The 26120-nt window shown below is 49.9% G+C and overlaps 1 protein-coding gene across 1 annotated transcript; it reads left to right on the top strand.

Moving 5' to 3' along the window:
* Window positions 1-1319: 1319 nt before the first annotated feature.
* Window positions 1320-25271, top strand: CDCP2 (CUB domain containing protein 2). The gene is made up of 7 exons (XM_043447559.1): window positions 1320-1417; window positions 4804-4939; window positions 13621-13968; window positions 16468-16803; window positions 17999-18352; window positions 21301-21479; window positions 24661-25271. The coding sequence occupies exons 2-7, from the start codon at window positions 4861-4863 to the stop codon at window positions 24985-24987; spliced, it is 1623 nt and encodes a 540-aa protein (XP_043303494.1). The 5' UTR covers window positions 1320-1417; window positions 4804-4860; the 3' UTR covers window positions 24988-25271.
* The last annotated feature ends 849 nt before the right edge of the window (window positions 25272-26120 follow it).

A 26120-nucleotide genomic window follows, 5' to 3' on the forward strand; every position in this document is an offset into this window, starting at 1 on the left:
GGGGGCTGGGAGAGCGCAGAGGCCAGGCTGCTGATTGGAGCGAGGGGCAGCCAGGCGGGGGAGGCCCCACTCAGAGGTGACTGCGAGGAGGGAAGGGTTAGAAAGGCGCGGGTGGGTCCTGGGAGCTGTGCAGCCGTGGCACTCACACAGACGTAAGAGAAAGCATGCGTTCCCAGCTCCGTGAGTGCTGGCACCCTCCCCGCCCCCACGGGCCCCCACCCACCCACCCTCACAACGCCTGGCGGGGAGATGCCATTCTCACGTCACAGATGAGGAAACGAGGCCTGGAGAAGTAACTAGCCCACGGTCACACAGCTGGTAACTGCCAGAGCTGTTTGAACCGGTGTGGCTGGGGTTCTAGGGGCGCCAGGCTGAACCACCACACCAGACCGTCCAGTCCCTCCACTGGGTGGGGTTAAAAGCACACACTGGGGACGGAGAGGAACATGGGCTCAAATCCACAAGGACACTTCCTAGCTGGGTGTCCCTGAGCAGTTCAATCCACGACTGGCTGCCGAGCCCTTAGCATCTGCTAGGGAGGACACGCAGCAGGATGGAGACCATGAGAGGATGTGCTCTGAGCAAAGCTCGTGCTGGGCACTGGGATGAAAACCCAAGAAGACAGAGGATATTCACAGAGAAACATGGCAGTAAGAGCATGGGCGATCCTCTCTGTGCCAGGGGGTACATCCAGAGAGGGGCAGACTCCTAGCTCGGGGTATGGTCAGGAAGACTGCCTGGAGGAGGTGACAATGTTTTGAAGGGTGAGCAAGAGTCTGTCAAGGGAAGATAGAGCAGAAAGGAAGGCAGTCCGGGCTCAGGGCACGGCATGTAGGAGAAGTGAGAGAGGTGCTGATGACTGGGCTGTGATGCTCAGGATGGGCACAAGGTCTGAGACGTGCTCTGTGTGTGTGAGTGGGGGAGGGGGAGGAGTCCTGAAGAGGCACGAACACCAAGCAGAGGACTTTGGGTTTTATCCCGAGCAGAGGGCTGACATGGTCAGTCAGCATTTTAAAAAGATCAGAGCAGAGTGGTCGGGGTGGGCAGGGGGCAGGCAAGAGTGGAGGTGCGCAGGTGGGCGAGATGAGGAGCCTACTGTAGAAATGCAGAGAGAGGCGGGGAGGGGTGGTGGTGTCTTCAGAAGCCGCCTCAGAGCCAAGAGCCGTGAATAGGCTCAAGTGCGACCACCGCTGTGGGGATGAGGGGAAGGGAAGTCCGGGCAGCTCCAGCATCCTTCCTGGTGGGCTGGTTGTGCTGCCACCTTAAAGAGGAAATGCCAGAGGAGCAGCAAGTTTGGGGAGGGGCGGCGACATGTTCAACTGGGAGCTGTGGATTTTGAGGGGCCTGAGGCGAGCTACGGTGATTACAGCTGGCTGCCGGACTACCAGCCACCTTTGCTCCTGCCATCCAAACTCTGGTATGTTGTGGAAGGGATATGCCTGGTCTTCCGAGGTGAGCTGTGCTAAGCCCATCAGGATAAACTCTCACCAGTGATGTTCTAAGAGTGGGCATGCATCTCAGTTTGGGCTCTCCCAGAAGCAGACCTTGAGACAGGATGTGAAAGAATGTGGTTTATTTAGGAGAAAGAGGGAACCCTGACGAGACTTAGTGACCAGAAATTGTTAGTGACCAGGACACAGATAACTTGACTGCAGGGAGGCAGTGCACCCGGCAGAACTTGGAAGGGGGAGGGGAGGGGAGAAACTGAAGATGAGTATAGACGTTGCTCTCAAGAAGCCTGGCTGTGAAAGCCAGTAGACGGGCAAAAGTGAGCGCTGGAGGGGAGCACAGGCTCACAGAGAGTGTGTCCCATGATGGGGAGACCCGCGTGCACTTAACTGGATGGAGAATGCCAGGCGCTGCTGGAGAGCTAGGTGCCTGAGGCAGGGCTCAGGCGGGAGGTGGAACCACCTTCCCCTGAGGCTCGGGGGGGTGGTGCGTGAGCACAGGGTGAGGACTGGAAGGTGAAGGGGCTCCTGCTTTACTGTTTGCCTTTCTCCCTCTGCAAGAACGCATGGGGTCACCCACAGGAGCGGTGGGGATGCACTGTCTCAGGGAGGCTGCTGACTGCCTGGGATGGTGTCTGTGGAGTCAGGGAGAGACCACTGGGGGAGCCAAGGCAAGGCTGGGGAAGGAGCTGAGATCCTAGACGAGGCTGGAGACCATGAACAATGGGTGCTGGTGCTGACCACACAGGGACGGCACTCTGCCTAGCAGCACCCAGAGGTCCAGACACCCAGGGGAGAAAGTGGCCAGCTGGGCTTGTCCAGCAGATGGCATGAAAGGAGAGTAGGATGACCCTGACCCTGCGGTCTAAGCCTGAGGGGGAAGGGGGTGAGGGATATGCGAGGCGACAGGGGAGATGAGCAGGGACAGGAAAGGAGTGTCGCAAAAGTGCTGGGAGAGATGCGGCTGTTCCAGGGGTGGGACGAACACGTCACAGGTGAGGGGTTCAGGGGGTAACACGTGGATGTGTCCCGGCCCCGCCCACATCCTGCGGTCCTCACCATTCCCAGGCTTCTGCTGTGACACCTGGACACTGGGGCTTAACAGGCAGGTTAGAGATGCCCGGGAGAGGATGGTCTCAAGCAGCGGTCACCCAGGGGCAGCTGGCAGTTGGCGGACAAATGCACTGCCTCCTTGCCCCTCAGTGGAACGCTGTCTCCCGGAGGTGCCCATGGGGGTGGAGGCTCAGTTACCCACAGTGGTCAGCTGCAGGTTAACGCGCCCTGAATCAGCTTCTTCTCACCCCTCGTCTCCCTGCCCCACCCCCCGATATGTGCTTCCTGGGATCACCTTCCAGATACACTCCTTGTCCTCGATTCCCTGCCACAGGGTCTTCTTGTGAAGCAACTCAACCCACAACAGTGGCTCAAACCCTCTGTGCTTCAGTTTCCCCCTCTGCAAGACTTGGAGGCCAATCTGTGCCTCTGAAACTGGGGGGAACACACACACAGGTCTGGGAAGCTCAGTGCCATGCCCAGGACTCAGCAGACATGGGTTAGCGCCCTCTCTCAGACATGCGTGTGTGTGTGTGTGTGTGTGTGTGTGTGTGTGTGCACGCACGTGTGCTCAGTCACTTTAGTCCTGTCCATCCATCTCTTTGCGACCCCATGGGGTGTTTACCACCAGGCTCCTCCATCCATGGGATTTCCCAGGCAAGAATACTGGAGTGGGTTGCTATTCCTTTCTCCAGGGCAATCTTCCTGACCCAGGGATCAAACCCGCATCTCCTGCATCTCCTTCACCACAGGCAGATTCTTTACCACTGAGCCACTGGGGAAACCCTCTTACACATGCAGTACGTGTTTAATAAAAGCTCCATTCCTCTCAGACTGTCCAGGACACGGCACCTTTATTTTCCTGTCAGTTAGGCCCCACACATAAGCCAATCCCTCAGGCCTGACCATTCCTAATGCTCTTGGCTGAATACATTTCAGGCAGCCTCCCTCCCATGCTTGCAGCAAAGGGCCCCCTGGGGACCTCCTGACAAAAGGATGGTTCCGAGGCAACACGTGGTCTGGCAGATGGACGTCTGAGCTCCTCAGAGGTCAGCAAAATCCTCCTTGCTCCTGTGTGCTGAGCCAGGCACTGACTATCATCTCATCTAATCCTTTCACTGTAGGCACTGTAAGCTCCCCTTCGTGGTCCAGGAGGCCCAGCTTCAGAGGGACCCCACAGCCCAGCAGTGAGGGGTAGAGCTGGGATTCAGACCTCATCTGTCTAGGCAGAGCCCAGCCTCCTCACTGGGAGGCAGGCATGGGCCATGTTTACCTCAGATGCCCCGGGCCTGGCACAGGCTCTGCACAGAGAAGGAGCTTAGGGAATGAGCCTGGGGCCTGGCTGAACCAAATAGTCTCCTAGAGTAAATTGAAAGATCCTGCTTCCTGTTGGACATGGAACCACTGAAGGCATTGCCACAACCCAGATCCTAGCACAGGGCCTGGCACATGGTGATGTTTGAGCCAAGTTTGTGGATCAATAACAAGGTGACCACTTAATAGTCTTGGCCATGCAATCCATGATTGCATTGTGCGTGCTATGTGCATGCTATCACGTCAATCATGTCCAACTCTGTGCGACCCTATGAACTGTAGCCTGCCAGGCTTCTCTGTCCATGGGATTCTCCAGGCAGGAATACTGCAGTGGGTTGCCACGCCCTCCTCCAGGGGATCTTCCCTACCCAAGGATCGAACCCCCGCCTTTTGTCTCTTGCATTGAGGCAGGGTCTTTACCCCAGGTGTCATTAGGAGTTGTCCTGTAGTGTTTTCCCATTCTGTTATTCCTGCTACATTCTTCCCTTTGCTCTTCTTCTGAACTCATCTATGCATGTCTCAGGGATCCTTGTCCCCTCCCACACGGATAGGCGATGGGAAAACCTGTAGCAAATGCCGATTGTGTTTTTTAGCATGTGTCACCACATTTCATTTCCACAATAGCTCTATAGGCAGGGCTGAGTGGCCCCACCAGATAGAGCAGTCAGATCAAGACCTAGAGGGGTTGGATGACTTTGTTCAAGGTCACCGGGCAAGTTGGAGGCTGACCTAGGATGATCCCAGATCTGCCTAGCCCTCAAACCCCTGCTGTTTCTCCACCACCAAATTCTCTCCCAGCCCTTTCCCCATCCAGTGAGGCCAGTGCAGATCTCAGAAGTGTCAACCTGGTGACACTGGATCCGTCACTTTAGGGTGGAGTGAAGGAAGCACAGGGCATCAGCTTACTAATTCGAGGGCCCGATGAATTATTCACGCCACCATTAACTTGGAGGGCTTTTCAGCCTCACCTCTCTTTCCCCTGCTTCAGACCCTCAAGTCCTGGCCTGCCCTGAGCTCTGCAGACCTGCAGGGACCTGATGAGGAGATGCTGGTGGAGCTGGGATTCTGTCTGCTGCTGGCAGTGCTGCTGCTGGGCCCAGACCTCAGAGCCCAAGCCATGAAAGGTAAGAGCTGCTGGGGACAGGCAGGACCTGGGAGGGAGGCAGAAGGGTGGAAGGTGGCAGTGGGGTCTCAGGAGGTTTCTATGTGAGAGGCCAGAAAGTGGAAGGCCTTTGTGGGGAGAGTTGGCTGAATTGAGTTGTACAGCTTCTGAGATGGTGAAAGACAGTATTTGTTTAGTGCCTACTATGTGCTGGGTACTTTCTATGCATCATGCATAGATGCATTTAATCTTCACAACAAACTTCAAAGTGCTATCAGTCTCCCATTTTACAGATGAGGAAACTGAGGAAGAGAGCAGTTAAGTAACCTGTCCAAGACTGCATGCTTACCAAGGGTGAGGGGAATGGCTCAGAGAACGATTAAAGATTTGTTGCTGGAAGGGGTCCTTATTTTCCTCCTGAGAGCCTGCTGTACTTTCCCATCACCAGCCAAGTGATATCAAAGTTCTCTATAAAGCCAACCCCCCCTTGCCCAGGTTCAGCTCCAATCTCTATAACATCCAGCCTTGGTTCCCAGCATTCCTTGGGCAACCCATGCTCTGGCAAAAGATCACATCCCCTTCAGGAGATGTTGACCCTAAGGCTTTCACCTACTGTGCCCTGTGCCTGGAAGGTCCCTTTTCTATTTTTCCACCTGAATACACCCGGCTTATCCATTAAGCTCAGCTCAAACACCAGCTCCTCCAGGAAGACTTCCACATCCCTTTATCAGCTTCAGATGCCCCTCCTTGGAGCTTTTAGAACCCTCTGCTGGCACCCTGGTCCCGGGTCCTCTGTGGGGCTCAGTCTTCTGTCTGGGAAGCCAGAGCAGTATCACTCACCTATCTTCAAGGAGCTCTTGTGTAGTGGGGCTCAGCCAGCGGCTCTCTGTGCCTTGTCTTCCTGCAGGCTCAAGGGGGTCTCAGGAAGGAAACTTACTTGGTGGCAGAGATGGGCCGGGCACCCAAGCATCTTACTCCATGCCGGGGTGGTCAGAGAAGCTAACTGTTCCCATTTCTAGCCACTGGGACTTCAGTGGCCTTGGGGTGGCTCTGGGGGTCAGGGTGCCTGAAGGACAAAGCTTCTACCTGTGCTGGCCCCTGGGGCCTCCTGGGCCACAAGAGTTTTGCTCCAGCCATCTCTTGGCCTTTCCCATGCAGTGGGCAGGTCTGGGGGATGGACAATGACAGGCACTGGCCAGGATGTCCCTCTGTCCTCTTGACATAAAGGCATGGATCAGACTCCACTCCTGCCCTGGCCTGCCCTCAGGGCCAGACAGGGTGACCTGTTGTGAACTGGGTGTGCATCTTGTAGCCCTTGCACAGCTTTCTCTTATCTGTGCTCACAGCTACCCAGCAAGGTCATTATCCCCATTTCACAGATGCCTGACTGAGGCTCAGGGAGGCTAAGAGACTGTGAGTCTGAGCCTTTAGTTGTTGCCATTTCCTCCCTCCAAATCTTCCCCAACTCATGAAGCCTTTGTTCCTCCTAGCCAAACATCCCCTTCTCCTGTGTCCCTCCTCTTAGAGGGCTGGCTTCAGCAAGACTGGCCTCCCTCCCTCTGGACCCCAGAGTCCCCTCTGTGGCCCCAGCACATTCACACCGCATGGCTTTGTCTCATTTGCCTACATCCCCCATCTCACCCCTTGGCTGTGAGCACCCAGGGAGGGACCCATTCTGAATCAGCAATGACATGTACAGTGCGTGTGCTTGACAAATGTGCCTCTCTTACAGGAACTTTGGTGAAGCATCTTCAAGATGCCTTCGGTTGCAAGGGACAGAAACCCAACCTGGATGAGTTTAAGCAAGAAGAGAAATGCACTGGCTCTGTCACCAGGGAGGCAGGAGTGTAGCTGAGCTGGGCCACTTGGGTTCCAGGCCGTTTCTGCTTGTCACGTGGTTATTGCCATCTGCTGACAAGCTTTCTCAACGGGCCCTGAGCATGGTCCCACCCAGGGCTCTAACTCCCGGCCTAGGGACCAGGGAAGAAAAGGTTCTCATCTGGGCATTCTGCAGCAGGATTCTGGTGGCACAGGCCCACCCCCTAGGCCAGTCACTGAGGCAATGGTGGAGGCCTCAGGATTTCCCAGCTAGGCTCATGTGTCCTCCCTGGGTCAGGGAAGGATGCAGGAGGGTTACCATATGGAGGCAAGGGAAGGGAGCAGTGTCTAAAATCAGGGGCTTGTTCTTGCAAGAGATAGAGGAATGGGTGCTGTGTGGACCAAAACAGGATGTCAGCTACAGTGGTAACTTCCCTTTTGGGGCCTTAGTTTTCTTATCTGTTAAATGGAGTCAGTAACACCTGCGCTGCCTATTTTATGGGGATCTTATGATGATGATACAAGATCATTCATTCTTTCAGCAAATATATACTGAGCACCTGCTTTATGCCAGGATGCCTGAGATACAGCAGAGAACAAAGTAAACAAAAATCCCTGCTTTTATGGAGCTTACAGTTTTGTGGAGACAGGCTGACAGTGAACTGAACAAATAAGGAAGTAAACAGTACATTCAGTGGTGGTGGGTGCTATGAAGAAAACATAGCGGAAAAGGGAGAAAAGGGTAGAGGCATGGGGAGAGGATTTCAATGGTAAATAGCGTGGTTGAGGGAAGCTTCACTGACAAGGTGACTAAGAATGTATTGGTCATTTTTTTCCAACTTTTAACTATGAAAATTTTCAAACACCAAGTGGAGAAAATAGTATAATAAATCCTGATGTGTCCATCAACCACCTTCAACAGTTGTCAACATTCTGCCTTTCTTGGTTCTTCTAAAGAAAATGAAAGTGTTAGTCATTCAGCCGTGTCCAACTCTTCGTGACCCCATGGACTGTAGCCCGCCAGACTCCTCTGTCCATGGAATTCTCCAGGCAAGAATATTGGAGAGGGTTGCCACTCCATTCTTCAGGGGAGCTTCCCAACCCAAGGATCAAACCCAAGTCTCCTGCATTGCAGGCAGATGCCTTACCATCTGAGCCACCAGGAAAGCCCTCTGGTTCTTCTGTCCTACCCTCATCTTCATTTTGGCAAGGAGAGGGGCAGGGGAGGGGCAGAGAAATTTAAAGACCATCTCAAATATCATACTATTTTACCCATAAATATTTCAGAGTATATCTAACAGATATATATTCAATAGAGAGATATTCCCAATAGTATTATATAACAATTCCTTAATTTTATCTAATACTCAGTTCATGTTCCATTTTCCCCAATTATTGCAAAAACAAAAGAATCCTATTGCAGTTGGTTTGTTCAAATCAGAATCTGAACAAGGTTCACACATTGCTTTTGGTTGGTATTTGACTCTTGCGTCTTTCTCTCTCTCTCTTTTTAACTGACTTCTCTGACAACCATTTTTCTGTTGTTTCCATGAGTCTGACATTTTAGATTTCACATATAAGTGATACCATACAGTTATTTGTCTTTCTCTGTCTGGCTTGTTTCACTTAGCACAATGCCCTCAATGTCTATGTTGCTGCAAATATCAGGATGAATGCCTTTTTCAAGGCTGAGTAACATCCCATGTCATATGTGTCTCCATTCATCTGTTGGTGGCCATTTAGGTTGTTTCCATATCTTGGCTATTGTGAATGATTCTCCAATGAACATGAGAATGCAGACCACTCTCAGATATACTGTTTTCATTTCCTTTGAAATATACCCAAAGTGGAATTGGTGGATCATATGGAGTTCTATTTTTGTTTTTTAAGAAGCCTCCATATTGTTTGTCATAGAGGATGCACCAGTTTACATTCCCACCAACAGTGCACAAAGATTCCTTTTTTTCCACACATCCTTGCCAACACTTGTTGTTTCTTGTCTTTTATTTAATAACCATCCTAACAGATGGGAGGTATCTCAATGTGGTTTTGACTTGCATTTCCTTGATGATCAGTGATGTTGAGCAACTTTTCATGCACCTATTGGTCATCTGTATGACTTCTTTGGGAAAATTCCTATGCAGTTTCTCTACTCATTTTAAAGCAGACTTTGTTTTCTTTTTGGTCTTCAGTTGTATGAATTCTTTATATATTTTGGATATTTACCCCTAGTCAGATGTATGATTTGCAAATATTTTCTCTCATTCCATAGGCTGTTTTTTTCCATTTTATTAACAGTTTCCTCTGTTGTATGGAGCTTTTATTTTTATTTTTGTTTTTTTAACTTATTTTAATTGGAAGCTAATTACTTTACAATATTGTGGTGGTTTTTGCCATATATTCACATGAATCAGCCACGGATGTTCATGTGTTCCCCATCCTGACCTTCTCTCCCACCTCCCTCCCCATCCCATCCCTCAGGGTCATCTCAGTGCACCAGCCCTGAGCACTAGTTTCATGCATCAAACCTGGACTGGTGATCTATTTCACATATGATAATATACATGTTTCAATGCTATTCTCTCAAATCATCCCACCCTCACCTTCTACCACAAAGTCCAAAAGTCTGTTCTTTACATCTGTGTCTCTTTTACTGTCTCTCACATAGGGTCATCATTACCATCTTTCTAAATTCCATATATATGCGTTAATACACTGTATTGGTGTTTTTCTTTCTGACTGACTTCACTCTGTATAATGGGCTCCAGTTTCATCCACCTCATTAGAACTGATTCAAATGCATTCTTTTTAATAGCTGATTAATATTCCATTGTGTGTATGTACCACACCTTTCTTATCGATTCATCTGCCGATGGACATCTAGATTGCTTCCATGTCCTGGCTATTGTAAACAGTTGTGTGGAGCTTTTAGTTCAGTGTAGTCCCACCTGTTTATTTTTGCTTTTGTTGTCAAATCCAAAAAATTATTGCTGAAACCAAAGTCAGGGAACTTACCCTCTATATTTTCTTCTAGCTGAGCCTTTTAAAAATGTGTTAGTGGTGTCTCCCTCTGCCACCTTATTTACTTTGAAACACCTGGGTCATTCGAATTTCCCACATTCTGGACTGGGCTGAATGTGTCCTCGTGGGGTCATTTAGACTGTTTCTCTAGCTTCCACATTCCTCTAAATTGTAGACAGATCCAGAGATTTCATTAGCTTCAGGTTCCTTTTTTTTTCCTCTATAAGAAGATATTATAGGTGTTTCATTACGTCACATATTATCCAGTGTTCCACTTTGACGTTAAGATTGGCCAGTGGGTTCAGTTAGCCTCATCCATCCACTATAAAGTTTCTTATACATGTAACTTTTCAGGTATTTTTTAAATGATTTTTAAAAATTATTTTTAAAATTTATTTGTTTTTGGCTGTGTTGGGTCTTTGTTGTTGTGTGGGCTTTTCTCTAAGTTGCAGCAAGCAAGGACTCCTCTCTAGTTGCAGTGAAGGGCCTCTCATTGCGGTGGCTTCTCTCGTTGCAGAGCACAGGCTCTACGCATGCGGGCTCCATTAGTTGCGGCACATGGGCTCAATAGTTGCAGTTCCCCAGGTCTGGAGCACAGGCTCAATAGTTGTGGCCCCCATAGGTTTAGTCACTCTGCAGCGTGTGGGATCTTCCCCGACCAGGGATCGAACCAGCATCTCCTGCTTTGGCAGGTGGATTCTTTACCACTGTGCCACCAGAGAAGCCTGGTATTTTTTAATTATAAAAATTTTCAAACATTAGCAAAGTTGAAATAATTTTACAGAGAATATTTACCTACTTAACTAGGTTTTACCTCTCCTCATTTACCTTTTTACTCCATGATTAGTATAGATGATGATGATTTCATTAAGGTTTGCATATTCTAATTAAGGTTTGTATGTTCTAATGTTGTTGTTCTTTTTAAAAAATTTTATTTATTTGGCTATGCTGGATCTTAGTTGTGGCATGTGGGATCTTTGATCTTTGTTGTAGCATGAGGGATCTTGAGCTGCAGCGTGTGAACCCAGTTGCAGCATGTGGGATCTAGTTACTTGACCAGGGATCAAATCCAGGCCCCCTGCACTGGGAGCGTGGAGTCTTTACCCCGGACCACCAAGGAAGTCCCTAAAGTTGTTATTCTTTCTGTAGTCTTCTTTAAATAAGACTTTTTCTTCATCAACTATTTAGTTATCCTGAAATGCATATAGTTTATAACAGGAAAAGCAAATTAAATGCTTAATTCTTTCTCTATGTAGCAAGAAGGAAATGAGTTCATGCCCCAGAAATCTCTAAAAGAAATCAATAAGTTCCATTTTAATTTCTTTTAATTTTTTTAGTTCATTATGAATTCATAAATTTTTATATATTTGATGGGTTTCAATGCACTGCAATAAATCTTTTTTGAAGCTCCAATTATACCTTCTTTAGCCAGGGGGAGCCCCTTCTAGCAGGTTTCTGTGGCTTTTGACACAGTCCCAGCAGTTTTGATAGCTTCTTTACTTTATAGCTTGACAAGATGTCCCAAGTGTATTTTGTATGTTTTCTGCCCCTGACTATTTCTCTAAGGAGTCCTGGTTCATCTTAGTTGGACATAACAATCTTAACCAAATTTAGTTGGACATAATAATCTTAATTTAAGTTGAAGGGGTACAAAATACTACTGAAATATTACTGCCTTTAGGCTTTTTAGGGAACAAAGCTAATAAATTAATATTTTTAGAAATAAAAATAAATCTTAAGTTCATACTGATGTTCTCAATTCAAATTAAGGATCTCAAGAGTTCTACTTAGTTTTTTAGTTTTAATTTGTATCTCTCTCCTCTTATACTGCAAGTCTTAGTTTCTATTGACATTGGCACACTTCCTTTATTCCGATTATCAGTTCAATTCAGTCACTCAGTCATGTCCGACTCTTTGCGACCCCATGGACTGCAGCACGCCAGGCTTCCCTGTTCATCACCAACTCCTGGAGCCTACTCAAATTCATGTCCATCGTGTCGGTGCCATCCAACCATCTCATCCTCTGTCGTCCCCTTCTCCTGACTTCAATCTTTCCCAGCATCAGGGTCTTTTCCAATGAGTCAGTTCTTCATATCAGGTGGCCAAAGTATTGGAGCTTCAGCTTCATCATCAGTCCTTCCAATGAATATTCAGGACTGATTTCTTTTAGGATTGACTGGTTGAATCTCCTTGCAGTCCAAGGAGACTTGGACTTGACTGCAAGTCAAGAGACTTCTCCAACACTACAGTTCAAAAGCATCAATTCTTCAGCACTCAGCTTTCTTTATAGTCCAACTCTCACATCCATACGTGACTACTAGAAAAACCATAGCTTTGGCTAGTGTTGGCAAAGTAATGTCTCTACTTTTTAATATGCTCTCTAGGTTGGTCATAGCTTTTCTTCCAAGGAGCAAGTGTCTTTTAATTTCATGTCTGTAGTCACCATCTGCAGTGATTTGGGAGTCCACAAAAATAAAGTTTCTCACTGTTTCTCCATCTATTTGCCATGAAGTGATGGGACCAGATGCCATGATCTTAGTTTTCTTTATGTTGAGTTTTGTTGTTTTTAAATTAATTCATGTATTTTAATTGGAGGCTAATTACTTTACAATATTGTAGTGGTTTTGCCATACACTGACATGAATCAGCCATGGGTGTACATGTGTCCCCCATCCTGAACTTCCCTACTCCTCCCTCCTCATCCCATCCCTCAGGGTCCTCCCAGTGCACCGGCCCTGAGGGCCCTTCCTCCTGCACGGAACCTGGACTGGCGATCTATTTCACATATGGTAATAGACATGTTTCAACGCTCCTCTCTCAAATCATCCCACTCTCACCTTCTCCCACAGAGTCCAAAAGTCTGTTCTTTATATCTGTGTCTCTTTTGCTCTCTCACATATAGGGTCATTGTTATCATCTTTCTAAATTCCATATATATGCATTAATATACTGTATTGGTGTTTTTCTTTCTGACTTACTTCACTCTGTATAATAGGCTCCATATGTTGAGTTTTAAGGCAACTTTTTCTCTCCTCTTTCACTTTCTATGGCATTGGGGTTACTTAATTTTTTGATATTTTAAAAATTATATTAAAATCATTCATGATTAAAAAGTCAAAATTATAAAATAAGTTGCATTTAAAGATGTCTAACAGTCACACCTGTTTCCTCCCCTCTGCTTACTTCTTCCTGTGATAGAGAACCATTTTTATTAGTTTCCTTCCATTGTTTTCTTTTTCAAAATATAAACAAATACATACATATAAGAATGTACTTTAAACTTTGTAATAGACTGCACATTTTCACTCAGGATGGGGGTGGGTAATATTACTTTTAATTTTTGAATTCCCCAATGCACATCTTTAGTGCCTAGTATATTTTATTTAAAATCACAGGTCCATGGGACTTCCCTGGCAGTCCAGTGGTTAAGACTCCATGCTTCCACTGCAGGGGGTACAGTTTCAATCCTGCTACCTATAAAATTACAGGCCTACCTGACACTTCCTATCTCCTTCCCCTGCTTTATTTTTCTCCAGAGCACTTATCACTAGTTAATACACTCCATGTTTTCCTTATTATATTTACTGTCTATCTTCCTACCAGAATTTTTGTCTATTTGGTCCTACTGTAACCCCAGCACCTAGAACAATGCCCCACACTCAAACAATATTTATTGAATACATAAAAGAATGTTTGGTAGTATTTGAAGAATAAGTAAATGAATGAACAAATGCATGAATAAATGAATTGATTTAGGGCCATGGCCTCTTGCTCTCTCATTCCATCCCAAAGACCCTGCTTTGAAGCTGGGCCATGATCCAAGACCCCAGCACTGACTCTAAGTCATTCTTCCCTCTGCCACAGGTGTCAAATGTGGGGGTGTGCTCTCAGCACCTTCCGGAAACTTCTCCAGCCCCAACTTCCCCAGGCTCTACCCTTACAACACGGAGTGCAGCTGGCTGATCGTGGTGGCCGAGGGCTCCTCCGTGCTGCTCACCTTCCACGCCTTTGACCTGGAGTACCACGACACGTGCGGCTTCGACTTCCTGGAGATCTACAACGGCGCCTCCGGGGACCCGGGCAACCTGCTGGGGAGGTTCTGCGGCAGGGTGCCCCCGCCACCCTTCACCTCCTCCTGGCACGTCATGTCTGTGGTCTTCCACTCAGACAAGCACGTGGCCAGCCGCGGCTTCTCCGCAGGCTACCAGAAAGGCAAGGGGGGCTCGGCGGTGGGGAGGGCGGCGGGGGCAGGTGAGACGGGCCGGGTCTCAGCATCCTAGCGTGTAGGCCGCCCTGTTAACCTGGCTGCCCCAGCTCTCGTAGCTCACGGGGCAAAGGCGGCCTCTGTTGGTAGTCCTGGTGGCTGTGTGGCAACTCCCCTCCTCTCCCTCCGTTATTCTGGGAGCCCCGGGAGGGTCTCACTGTGCTCAGGAACGAGGCTTCTTGTGCGCGTCTATCCCTGTCCTTCTCACCCCTGAGTGGCCTTGGGACACCAGAGGGGACACTGTGCTGCCCCTGCTCCTCACCTCTCTGTGGCATCTTATTATGTGATGGGCACATGAGTTCCCCCCACCCCTCACGTCCTCAGCAGTGGAAGGGGCACAGGGTCTGTGGGGAGCTGGTGATTCTCTCCCTCCTAAAGCCTTTCCTGAGCTCACCCCTTACATCATGGTCCCTAACCCCTCCTCCCCCAGCCAGGCTTGGCACCTGCCCTCAGGCTTTTTAAAAATATTGGAAAACATTGCACATGGTACTATAACTTTGATATCTTAATAATCTAAAAATCTAGGGATCTAAAATTCCACCATTACCATTAGATATGTCTGCAGTTCTCGTGTTTCAGCATTCTACAAATCTATGCCTCCAAAGCCAGTGGGGACTGAAGTCTATCAGCTTGTGCGTGCGCGCGCACACACACACACACACACACACACGCGCGCGCGCACGTCCCCGCCCACACCCTGGCCCTGATTGCTGTTGGTGGATGCTATGCACCAGGAGCCTCTGTGGCACCCATTGCTTGAGCTGACATGAGGAAGGCCTTTGGTTTTGTCCTTGGAAGAAGGGAGGATGAAGATATCAAAGTTATAGTACCATGTGCAATGTTTTCCAATATTTTAAAAAAGCAGAAGTACCCTTACATCAGGTGGAGCCTTATGTTAATCCCTGATATATAAAAGAGGTAAAGGCAGCATTTTGTTGTAAGCATTTAGTTTATAAAAGTTCTTATTTTTAACATGTATTTATTTTAAGCCAATCATTGAAAACATCAGTAAATATTGATGGTCTCTAATTAGTTATATCTTTACAATTGAGATATGTGACCGTGGATTCTGTCTTTCACTGAGTTTAAAAAAAGCTTGAATACAGTGTAAGAATGACATTTACACCAGATGTCTGCAGATTGATGTCCCGGGGCCACCGTGACGGCCTGGAACACAGTTTGAAAGTCCCTGCTAAGTTTGAAAGCCCCTGCTAACACAGTTTGAAAGTTAAGGGTATTGAGGTTGGAAGGGATCTCACAGACTGTCAAAACCTGTCCTTTCTTTTCACCAACAATGCATCTGAGACCAGAGAGGGAATGTGCCTTCCCATGATCACACGTCTGGGAAGGGCAAACTCTGGGACAAGAAGTCGAGTCCTCAGCTGCCCAGCACAGTGCTCCATTCATACAGCCTTGCCAGGGGATGAGATTCTGCAGCCTCAGGAGACACAACCTAGGGTGCCCCTTCCTTCTGGTGGCCTCCAGTCGGTCACAGTATGCATCATCACCAGGCTCCAAAGGACTTTCACCAGAAACTTCTCAAACTGCATGAGTCTGAGCCTGGTGGGTCAGACTGGACAAGTCTTATGAGTTCTAATATTCCCATGGGGCTCAGAGAGGCTGAGTTACTTGTCCAGGGTCACACAGCAGTAGAAGGCAGAGCTGAGAACACAGTTGTCTTCAGACTTCAAGTCTGTCTCTACTTCTTCAGACCTCTAAGCCTCAGTTTCCTCTTCTGTTAGGGAGGTTTGATAATATTCCTGGTCTGAGGTGTCTCAGCCGCTGTGCACCACTGTCCTTGGTGGGAGGGACAGTGAGACTCACAATGCCAACTGTACAGACTCAGTAATTAGTCACATCACACCCTCCCTGATACCAGCGGGGGGACCTGCTGTCAAGGCCCTGCTGTGTCCCTTGGGCCTTGTCAATGGCACCTGCTGGTCTCCACATCTCTTTGTCTGAGAGCTTTTACCAAAGCTGTGGCAGACTACCTCTACCACCAGCAGCCCTCAGCCTGGATTCTGAGGGGCTGGTGGGTGAATGCCCCCACTCTCCCACCCGCTCTCCCTCAGTGCCCACCTGTGGACCCCTGTCTCTCCCAGATACACTCTTTGGGCTCGGGTCGTTATCTTGGGCTCTGTCTGGGTGAATGCAAACTCACACAGGCAAGTTGCTTAACTTCTCTCTGCCTCCAGTTTTCGAACTGTAAAATGGGGAAAACCACCCTGCTTTCCTCATGGGGCTATTTTTGCTGTTGTCATCGTTTAGTCATTGTCATGTCCGACCCTTAGGGTGATGGTCTAAAAAGATGGCTTGTGCCTGCCACTTAACAAGTGCTCGGTGGGTGGTGACAAGGGTCTGGGAGGACACTTGTGGGAATGGCATTTCCCAAGGGAGGAGATGGGGGTGCCAGGGGAGGGTGCCAGTTCAAGGGGGCTCCCTTGCAGATGTGTGTGGTGGTGTCCTGACCGGCCTGTCAGGGGTCCTCGTCAGCCCCGAGTACCCCAACAACTACCCCAACAACGTGGAGTGCCACTGGGTGATCCGGGCCTCTGGCCCCGCCACCGTCAAGCTGGTGTTTGCGGACTTCCAGGTGGAAGGCAGTGAGCAGTGCATGTATGACTACGTGGCTGTTCTTGGGGGGCCCGGCCCCGCCCGGGGGCACCACTACTGCGGCAGTGCCAGGCCCCCCACACTTGTGTCGCTGGGCCACGAGCTGCAGGTGGTCTTCAAGTCTGACTTCAACATCGGAGGCCGGGGCTTCAAGGCCTACTACTTCTCAGGTGGGAGCGCTGCAGCGAAACCCAGGGGGGCTCTGTGCATGCTGCAGGGCGCAGGAGGAGTTGTACTTTTCTGCCTCTGGGTTTGGCACTTCCTGCTCTTTCTCTGCCTGAAATGTTCTAGCACACTCTTTCCTGCCTGGCCGATGCCAAGGCACAAGCATGTCACCTCCTCTGTGAAGACTTCCTGATACCCTCTGAATTATTCTCTTCCTTCAGCTCCTTAGAGAAGTGATTTCATAGCAATGATCTAACGCTTATCATTTCTGTATGAGGTTTGCATGTTGATCTCCTCTGCCTTACTGCGAGTTCCTATGGATTTATCTCTATACCTGCTACATAGAAGACATTCAATTGTTTGTACAAATGAATGGATGAACCCTTGGGAATTAAACTCTAGTGGAGGAGATGGAGAAGAAAACAGTGAATACTCACTGTGATCTGTGATATCTAATAGTATGAATGATGGATGGCTTCCTGGAGGAGGAGAGAATTGAGCAGTGCTTTGAAGGAGTTAAACAGTGGCAGCAGGAAGGGAAGGGTGTTCAAGCAGTGCATGGTTAGCTGCTTCAGTTGTGTCCGACTCTTTGCAAACCTGGGGACTGTAGCCTGCCAGGCTCCTCTGTCCATAGGATTCTCTAGACAAGAATACTGGAGTGGGTTGCTATGCCCTCCTCCAGGGGATCTTCCCCACTCAGGGATCAAACTCATGTCTCCTACATCTCCTGCATTGGCAGGTGTGTTCTTTATCACTGAGCCACCAAGAAAGCCCAGGCAGAGGGATCAGCATATGGCATGGAGGACAGAGAGGGTTTGTGTGCTCATAGTACTAGGAGATGTTTGGTGAGGCTGGAGGGTGGGACTCAATAAAAAGGGACAAGGTCATGAACCACCTTGCCTGTCAAGTCCAAGTTTGGACTCAACTCTGAGGACAGGTATTAGACATTTTTATTGAATTCCTAGCAGAGTCAACACTCATGCAATGGATTGCCCATTGGAATGAAAGTCCCAGTTTTCAGCTAGTTACAGTTTAAAGCAGTCTTTGGGATTAATTGTCTGGTTTTCTGCATGGTGCCCACAACCTGCCAGGGTGGTTTTAGGATCTGTATGGTGCCTGCTGCCCAAGCTGCAGTTGCAGATGATGACAGTCTCCACCTTTCTCACTGTTGCTCCTTTGGACCTGCTCTCCCCAATCCAGGAGAATGCCAGGAGGTGTACACGGCGGTGAGGGGCAACTTCTCCAGCCCGCAGTACCCTAGCTCCTACCCCAACAATATCCGGTGCCACTGGACCATCCGCCTGCCTCCTGGCTACCGGGTCAAGGTGTTCTTCCTGGACCTGGAACTGGAGGAGCCCAACAGTCTGACCAGGACCTGCGACTTTGACCATCTAGCAGCCTTTGATGGGGCCAGTGAGGAGGCGCCTCTGCTGGGGAATTGGTGTGGCCACCACCTGCCACCCCCGGTCACCTCAAGCCACAACCAGCTCCTGATTGTGCTGCACACGGACCGTAGCACCACCCGCAGGGGCTTCTCTGTGGCCTACATTGGAGGTCAGCTGGGGTAGAGGGTGCGGGTGTGCTGGTGGGGGAAGGTGAGGCTGGGGCCCCAGGACTTTGCAGTCTCCTTCCTCCATCCCTCTTTCCTCTATCGCACCAATTTCTCTGGTGGCTACACCACTGCCGACTCCTGCCCTGGGACCTCTGAGGCTATACCAATGTGACTCCTGCTTATTTTCACTATTACAGTGCCCTATTTTTCTAGCTTCCAAATCTACGATTCTCAGTTCCTCCCTATCTGTCTCTTTTCTCCATGGGCCCCTGGCTTCTCTTGTGTTATGGTTGATTCTCTGTATCCAGGGGCGATACACAAACTATGGTAATACTATTTATGTTCATAATGCTGAACAACCTTGCTTGTACAGTCATAAGTCCTGGTTGACAGTGGGTTGAAAAACTACTGATCTTTCAAGACCTTTGATTTCCTTTCATAACAAGAAGTCTAGAGTTAGTCAGCTGCTGTATTGTTTCAGGGACTCAACAATATCCCAGTTTGGCATGTCTGAGATTCTCTCAGCCTCCTGACCACAATATGGCTGCCACACTCCAGGCATCATGTCCGTGCTCAAGTCTGGAAGAGGGTAGGGGAAGTGCCAGCTACAAATGTCCTTTTGTTAGGAAAGTAAAAGCATTTTTGGAAGCACTCAAATTTCTTCTTCTTGATCTTATTATTTTAAGCTTGATCATATGGCTGTGCCTAGCTGCAGAGTTGGCTAGGGAACTTGGCACTCAGCTTTTCCATCCTCCATAGTGCCAGTTAGATCTGCCAGCTGACAGCATCTGTCATCCATCCCCTCCTCTCACCACCCTTCCCTGGGCCATGGGCCCAGAAAAGCCTGTTCTCTGGACCCACTTTGCCCTCTACCTGACCAGGCTAGAGCCTCTTGTTGTGCAGGTGTAGAAAGGGAGATGCAGAGAGGAAAGGACTTCGCCGATGTCACACAAGCAATGGTGGCACAGGCAAGGCTAGAACTCACACTCCTGTTTTTTGTGTGGCTGAGCAAGGCCTGGCGGGGAGGCTCATGGCTGAGCTCAGACAGACTAGGACCACATTCAAATGCTGCTGGGCCTCGCTTGTGACTCAAAGAGTAAAGAATCTACCTGTAATGCAGGAGACCTGGGTTCAATTCCTGGGTTGGGAAGATCCTCTGGAAAAGGGAATGGCAACCCATTCCAGTATTCTTGCCTGGAGAATTCCATGGATAGAGGAGCCTGGTGGGCTACAGTCTATGGAGTCGCAAAGAGTTGGACACGACGGAGTGACTAATGCACATACACACACACTGATCATTCAGTGGGGCTGACCTGTAGGGGAAGGAACCAGGAGAGCTGCAGCAAGCTAGCGGCAGCGAAGTGCCCTGAGCAGACCCTCCCTCTGTCCGCTTCAGTCACCTCCACCCAGAAACCTGCAGGAGGACTCTTCCTCAATTAGAGTGACCCCTTCCTGGATGGCACTTGGAGATCCAGGTGCCATGAGTTCTGCCACAGCTGGCTGACAGGTCTCAGTAAAATGAAGATACCAGCTGAAGGAGCTGCAAAGTCCCCTTTGTTCTGATGGGCCTATTTCCAGGCCTGGGTTCTCTCCCAGCCGTGTGTGATCTTGGACAAGCCCCTTTTCCTTTTGGTCCCTCCAGAGACAGAGGGTGGGCCTCTCCTCTCCTGGCTCCTGTTTCAGATGCAAGGGCCCCACTCCCGCCCGCCCCCTCTCTCCCTGATGCCCTTGGGAGCCTGGGGTCAGACAGGGCATTCGTGCTGGGCCAGGATCCAGATGTGGCCCAGGCTGCAGGCGGCCTCCCGGCTGGAGGACGGCCTCAGCATCAATCAGAGGTGACACACAGTTCAGCGCCACCAAGATCATCGTGGGAGATGGCAGGCCCATAAATCCCCGACTGCCCAGACACCAGAGGCTGAAATATGTCTGAGGCGTTTCCCGGAGAGGGGTTGAGAGTTCCTGGCCTCTGCCTGCCAGCTCCTTCCTTTTCCTCCCTCCCGCTCCCCACCCCCACGTCCTTCCTCCTAACCTCACTGCTGCCCCAGCAAGCACCGCCCCCTACACACCCGCATGCACACATGCACGCACACCCAGGCTCGCACAGACCCAGACACTTAGAGTCACACCGTCCTGGCTGGGAGGGGGTGCGGGGGCTACCACACAGGGTGGAGAGACCAGGAACTGTGGAATCTTTATAGACTCGATGGTTAAAATGCCAGCTGACACTGCAGACAGTGTCACCTCTCAGAGCTCGGGGCTCTAAAACTGTAAAATGGGCTTAGACGTGTCCACCTCACAGGGTCGTTATGAGGAGGGAGAATGAGGCTTTCTTCACTACCCTTTTCAAACTGCAACCCCCACCTCCCACCAACTCCACCCATGCATACATGCTACTCTCCTCATCTCCATCTTTTTCTTTCTTTGATTTTCCTTCGACTACTCTGACACTTAGGTGTATTTTACATATTTATTGCTCCCTCATCCAACTAGAATGTAAACTCCAAGAAGGTAGGCATGTGAGGCTGGTTTTTTTCTTTTCATTTCTATATCTGGCATTCAGGATAGTGCCTGGACATCGTAGGCTGTAAATACTTGTTAAATGATTGAATGAATTGCCTGGTATATGGCAAACATGATCAGCAAATAGTAGATTCTTTCCATTATGATTAACAAAATTCATTCATTCAATTGTATATTCGCCTTTCAAGCTCTCTGTGCTGGGTTTAGAGGATGCTGAGAAGTAGGAATGGTGCCTGCCCTGGAACTCATAGCTTGATGGAGTTAAATGGACAAACACATGTGAAATGTCCTTGTAGGACTGCATAAGAGCCATTCACTCTCTGGGTCTCAGTTTTCCACCCACCGCCCTTTGGGCGCAGGCTTGAAGAGGGTTGGGGGTCAGACTGCCTGCCTGCATGGCCTCCAGCTCCCCTCTCCCATCCATCCCCAGTGGTGCCCATGAACGTGAGCTGCTCCCGCACGGACTTCCAGATCCTGATCTCCGCACAGGCGCTGGCCCCACTAGAACGGACCAAAGTCTACCTGGGAAGCCGGAGCTGTGCCGCCCAAGAGATGGGCAGCAACTTCCGGATCCAGGCCCGCTTTGACACCTGTGGCACTGAGTCTCAGGTAGGGGGGTGAGGGCTGACACGAGGCTGGGGCCCTGATCCCTGGGGAGAGGCACCTGCCAGACTTGAGAGTTCAGCTCCTCTTCCTGGCTCTGGTCATCACACCTGCTGGATATGGAAACTCAGTCTCTCCTTTTCCTCAACAAACTTGTTCAATATAGACACAACATGGAGCTCAAGTAGAGGAGATAGAGAAGGGCGATCTGGCTGCACAACCTGCTGACAACCAACAGCCCCTACTGGAGGCCCCTCTGTCAAGGTCCTGACTCTTTCTGGAGGCTTTCCTGCTGTCCCCTGTCCTCCCTGGAGCCCCCCAGGGCCACGCAGTCCCCACCTCTAACATACAGAGCTGTTTGAGCGCTACTGCCCCCTGCCTGCCCACTCCCTCCCCACCTTGTGATCCAAATCCTTTTTTGGGTTCCACAAAACAAAAGAGCCCTTCAAGAGACAGGATCCACCTCCCTCCAAAGGCGGTGAGGTGTGCAAATGAAGATTTTCTAGTATCCTTGTATTTTGGAAGCCTGAAACCCAGGTTTGGGGCCTTCAGCATCACTTGGTGGTGGCCCAGGCACCCTGGGTGTTTGCATTCTTAGGGGCAGGTTGGAACGGGGAAAGGCCTTGGTATCTGAGGATTTGTGATTTGGCAGAATCACGTGATTTCCAGCAAACCGTGTTTTCCCCATACCCAGCATTAACCAAATGTGTACCTCTGGCTCTTCCAGTTCACCCTCTGCTTCCCCAGCCTCCTGGAAGGCACCATCCTTTTGAGCTGGGTAGAGGAGAAGTGGGAGTCAGTCTTGGCTGCCAAGATAATCTGCCCTCACCTCTAGTCTATCCCCTAAATCCCCGAGTGGTTTTCTTTGGGGGCAGAACCACATTCCATAGAATCATAAGATGATAGGGACAGAGAGCCCCAGAAGCAGGGAATCGTGACATCCAGAATAAAGAACGCCTAGACACTCGGGGTCTCAGAGTTGCAGAACCTCCACTAGAACTTAGAGCCTCATAATCATAGAAGCTTGGCATCAATATCATGGAAACATAAAAACCGGGAACCTTAGACTCATGGGTTCTTAGTGTAACACATGTAAGTCGTAGACCCATGAGGACCAGTCTCTGCATTGAGCTGCTTTCAAAGATGCACAGTTCAAGCGGCCAAAAGTAGGACCACCTTTCTGCGCGTGCGTACTTTGTTGCTTAGTCATGTCTGACTCTTTGCAACCCTATGGACTGTAGGTTGCCAAGCTCCTCTGTCCATGGGATTTCCCAGGCAAGAAGACTAGATCTCCTTCTCCAGGGGATCTTCCCAACCCAGGGATTGAACTTGTATCTCTTGTGTCTCCTGCATTGGCAGGAGGATTCTTTACCCCTGTGCCACTTGGGAAGCCCCCAACTTTTCTGTACTTTTCTTAAAAACCACAGAGACTTAATTTCATAACCATAACACCTCGTATGCGTGGACTGTCTTTCCTCCTCAAGTCTCATCAAAAACCCCTGAAGCTTTCCCACACACCTGTTTTAAGTGATTCTCCCTCCATTCTTCATTATGTAGATTCACTTTGGCCCTTTCACTGGGCCCACTTTCACTCCCAGGTTCTCTCTCTCCCCCCTCCCCCCAATTCTTTGTCACAAAATTTTAGGACGCGGGTCCTCCTCAGGGAGTGTGGTGGCAAGACAGGCTGAGGGCACGAGGCAGAAGACTCCTCTGGGGACACGGTCTCAGAGCCTTTTGGAAGCCCAGAGTTGGGAGAGACCTACAAGGTTACCCGGTCCACCGAAATCCAGATCTGTAGCTCCCGTTCAGTCTCTTCTTGGAAGGGCTGCCCAGCATCCAGTGATGGAGGCTTCCTCCTGCTCGCTGGCACTTTCTAGGCAGCTTTGATTTTTAGAAAAGCCTCAGCTCATTAGTAGGACTTCCCAGGGGATGCCAGAGGTAAAGAACCCGCCTGCCAATGCAGAGGACTTAAGAAACGTGGGTTCAATCCCTGGGTCGGGAAGATCCTCTGGAGGAGGGTATGGCAACCCACTCCAGTATTCTTGCCTGGAGAATTCAATGGACAGAGGAGCCTGGCAGGCTACAGTCCCCGGGGTTGCAAAGAGTGGGACACTACTGAGGTGATTTAGCATACATGCACGGCTCAACAGTAACCCAACCAGACAGGGCAGTTGGCGGGGCCTGAGGAGTGTAATGGCTGCCCTAGATTTGGGGAGAGTATCCCAGCATAACTGCAGCCCCCAGTCAAGACCACAACAGACTGTCTGTCAAAACGTTGTCCCTCACTCCCCAGCCCCAAAGCCCCACCTTCTCAGGGCATCTGGACTCCTGTCTCCCTCGTCCTTGCGGGTGGGGAGGGCAGCAGTGTGACAGGCTCCCTACATCTCACTCCTCAGTGGCTCTTCCCAACCTCTGGGTGATGAAGCTGGACTGACCTGGACTCAACCACAGGGGCACAGAATCACTGCAGACACAACTGGGCCAAAAGATTCCAGAAGGAAAGTCACATCACACCAGGGAGACAGCATCTCACAGGGAGACAGGAGACTGGCTTCTGGACCTAGCTCTGGGCAAATTATGGCCTTTGCTGGGCCTCAGTGGCCACATCAGTGAATTGCCAAGGAAGGGAGATTAAACTAGATGCCCTGAAAGTCCACTTTGGTTCTGCATTCTTTGGCTTGAATGAGGCGTGGTGGTTAACAGGACAGTTAAGAATCGGGCAGCTCTGGGGAGAATATGTTCCCTGTCACTTGTGTGCTGTGTGGCCTCAGACAAGGGATCTAACCCCTGGGCCTCACTTTCCTCATCTGGCAAATGGGGATATTAATGGTACCAATTAGAGACGGTTGTCATGAGAATTAAATGAGATAATGCACTTAAATGCAGAGCCCAGAACATGGCAAATGTCCCTGTTGTCACAGTTGCTATCTTTCATAGATTCCACCTCCCTGAAGCCAGAGCAAGTACTGACCCATCAAATCTGATACTGTCCTTCCAGACATCCTGGTAGTACCCCTTTTACAGGTGGGGGAAGAGGCTCTGCGTGGGAAGGAGTCAGTGGCCAAGCTGGGACTGGAACCCTCACTCGGGGGTTCTGCCCCCTTGGCACTGAGTCCTCACATAGCTAGGGCAGCAGGGTCAGCCCTGGCCCCCTTAGGGGTGAGCAAGTGCCCCTTGATCCCCACAGAGAAGAAATAACACCTCAGTGATCGTCAGCGTGCTGTACATCGACTTCTCAGCTGGTGGGCAGGAGGACATCCACGAGTACGAGGTCCGCTGCGAGCCACGCCGCAAGGAGGCCTCTGTGCATCTGCTGTCCGGCTCCCACTGGCTTGGGCCCTATGCTGCCACGGCCGAGCACCTTCAGGAGGCACCGCCCAGGGACGAGGCAGAGGCGCTGGAGGGCCCCGTGGCCATGGTGGCCCAGGACACCAGTGACATCGTCTTCCTGGGCCTTTGCATCCTGGCGGGAGTCCTCATGGTGATTGCCATCGTGGTCCTGATGCTGCTGTAGGTGGGGAGGGTAGGGGCCTGGCATCTGACATCCCTGGGACCCCACCGCAGGGGTGAGAGCAGGTCTCGTTGACTTGTTACTGACCGTGGGCAAGTCACTGCCTTCTCTCTGAGCCTCAGGTTCCTGGGGCCCTTGACTCTGCCCTACTTATCTCGGTACAGGGCTGGCATGAGGCTCAGAGAAGAGCATAAATGTACAAGAGCTATGTAAACTATAGCATGCCATGCACATATGTGCAATTGTTTTTGTTGTTATTAATTTTAAAGATTTTCTGCTATAGAAAAGAACCCTCCTGTGTGTGTTATTTGTCAGTGTATGCAGTTGTGGTCACTGTTGACAGAATTGATAAAACTGACATGTAACTTGTACAAGAACTTCACCATCTCAGGATACAAATAAGTCACCTCCTAATTTTCCAACTAATTGCTCAACCTAAGCCTTCATTAGTGGGAAGTTCAGTATCCATCCAGGGGCCTCTACTCTGCTTAACTGACCCAGGAACCCCGAGGACTTTGTCTAAAGCAGGCCAGTCCTGCCTCCAAACTCCAGGAACAGAGAGAAGTGTTGAAGACGGACTGTGTGCCTCCTGACAGACGCCAGTCCACCCAGGTGGACAGAGCCCCACCTGTGGACACCCACACTGTACTCAGTAATGAGGCTGGAGACTGAGGACTGGTAGCTCTTTCATGTTGGTGTTTTTCCTTAAATATTTAATGATCTTTTGGGCTTACCAGGTGGCGCTAGTGGTAAAGAACCTACCTGCCAATGCAGATTGAGGGGTGGGGTTCAATCCCTGGGCTGGGAAGACCCCCTGGAGGAGGTCATGGCAACCCACTCCAGTATTCTCACCTGGAGAATCCCATGGACAGAGGATCCTGATGGGCTATAGTCCATAGTGTCACACGGAGTCAGACATGACTGAAGCGACTTAGCAGACATGCATGCATAGTGATCCTTGCCTGAAATGCTGCTTGAAACCCCGTGTGTCTCTGTCCTCACCCTTAATGTCAAATTTAGCTCACCAGTCCATCCTTTTCCTCCAGATGAGTTTTCTTTGGAGCCCTCTGACCTTCCCCTGTTATTGGACTTCTCTCAGATATACTCCAGTCTACTGAGAGCTACGCCAGTCCACC

This window comes from Cervus canadensis, chromosome 2, assembly GCF_019320065.1.
Source record: "Cervus canadensis isolate Bull #8, Minnesota chromosome 2, ASM1932006v1, whole genome shotgun sequence".
NCBI lineage: Eukaryota > Metazoa > Chordata > Mammalia > Artiodactyla > Cervidae > Cervus > Cervus canadensis.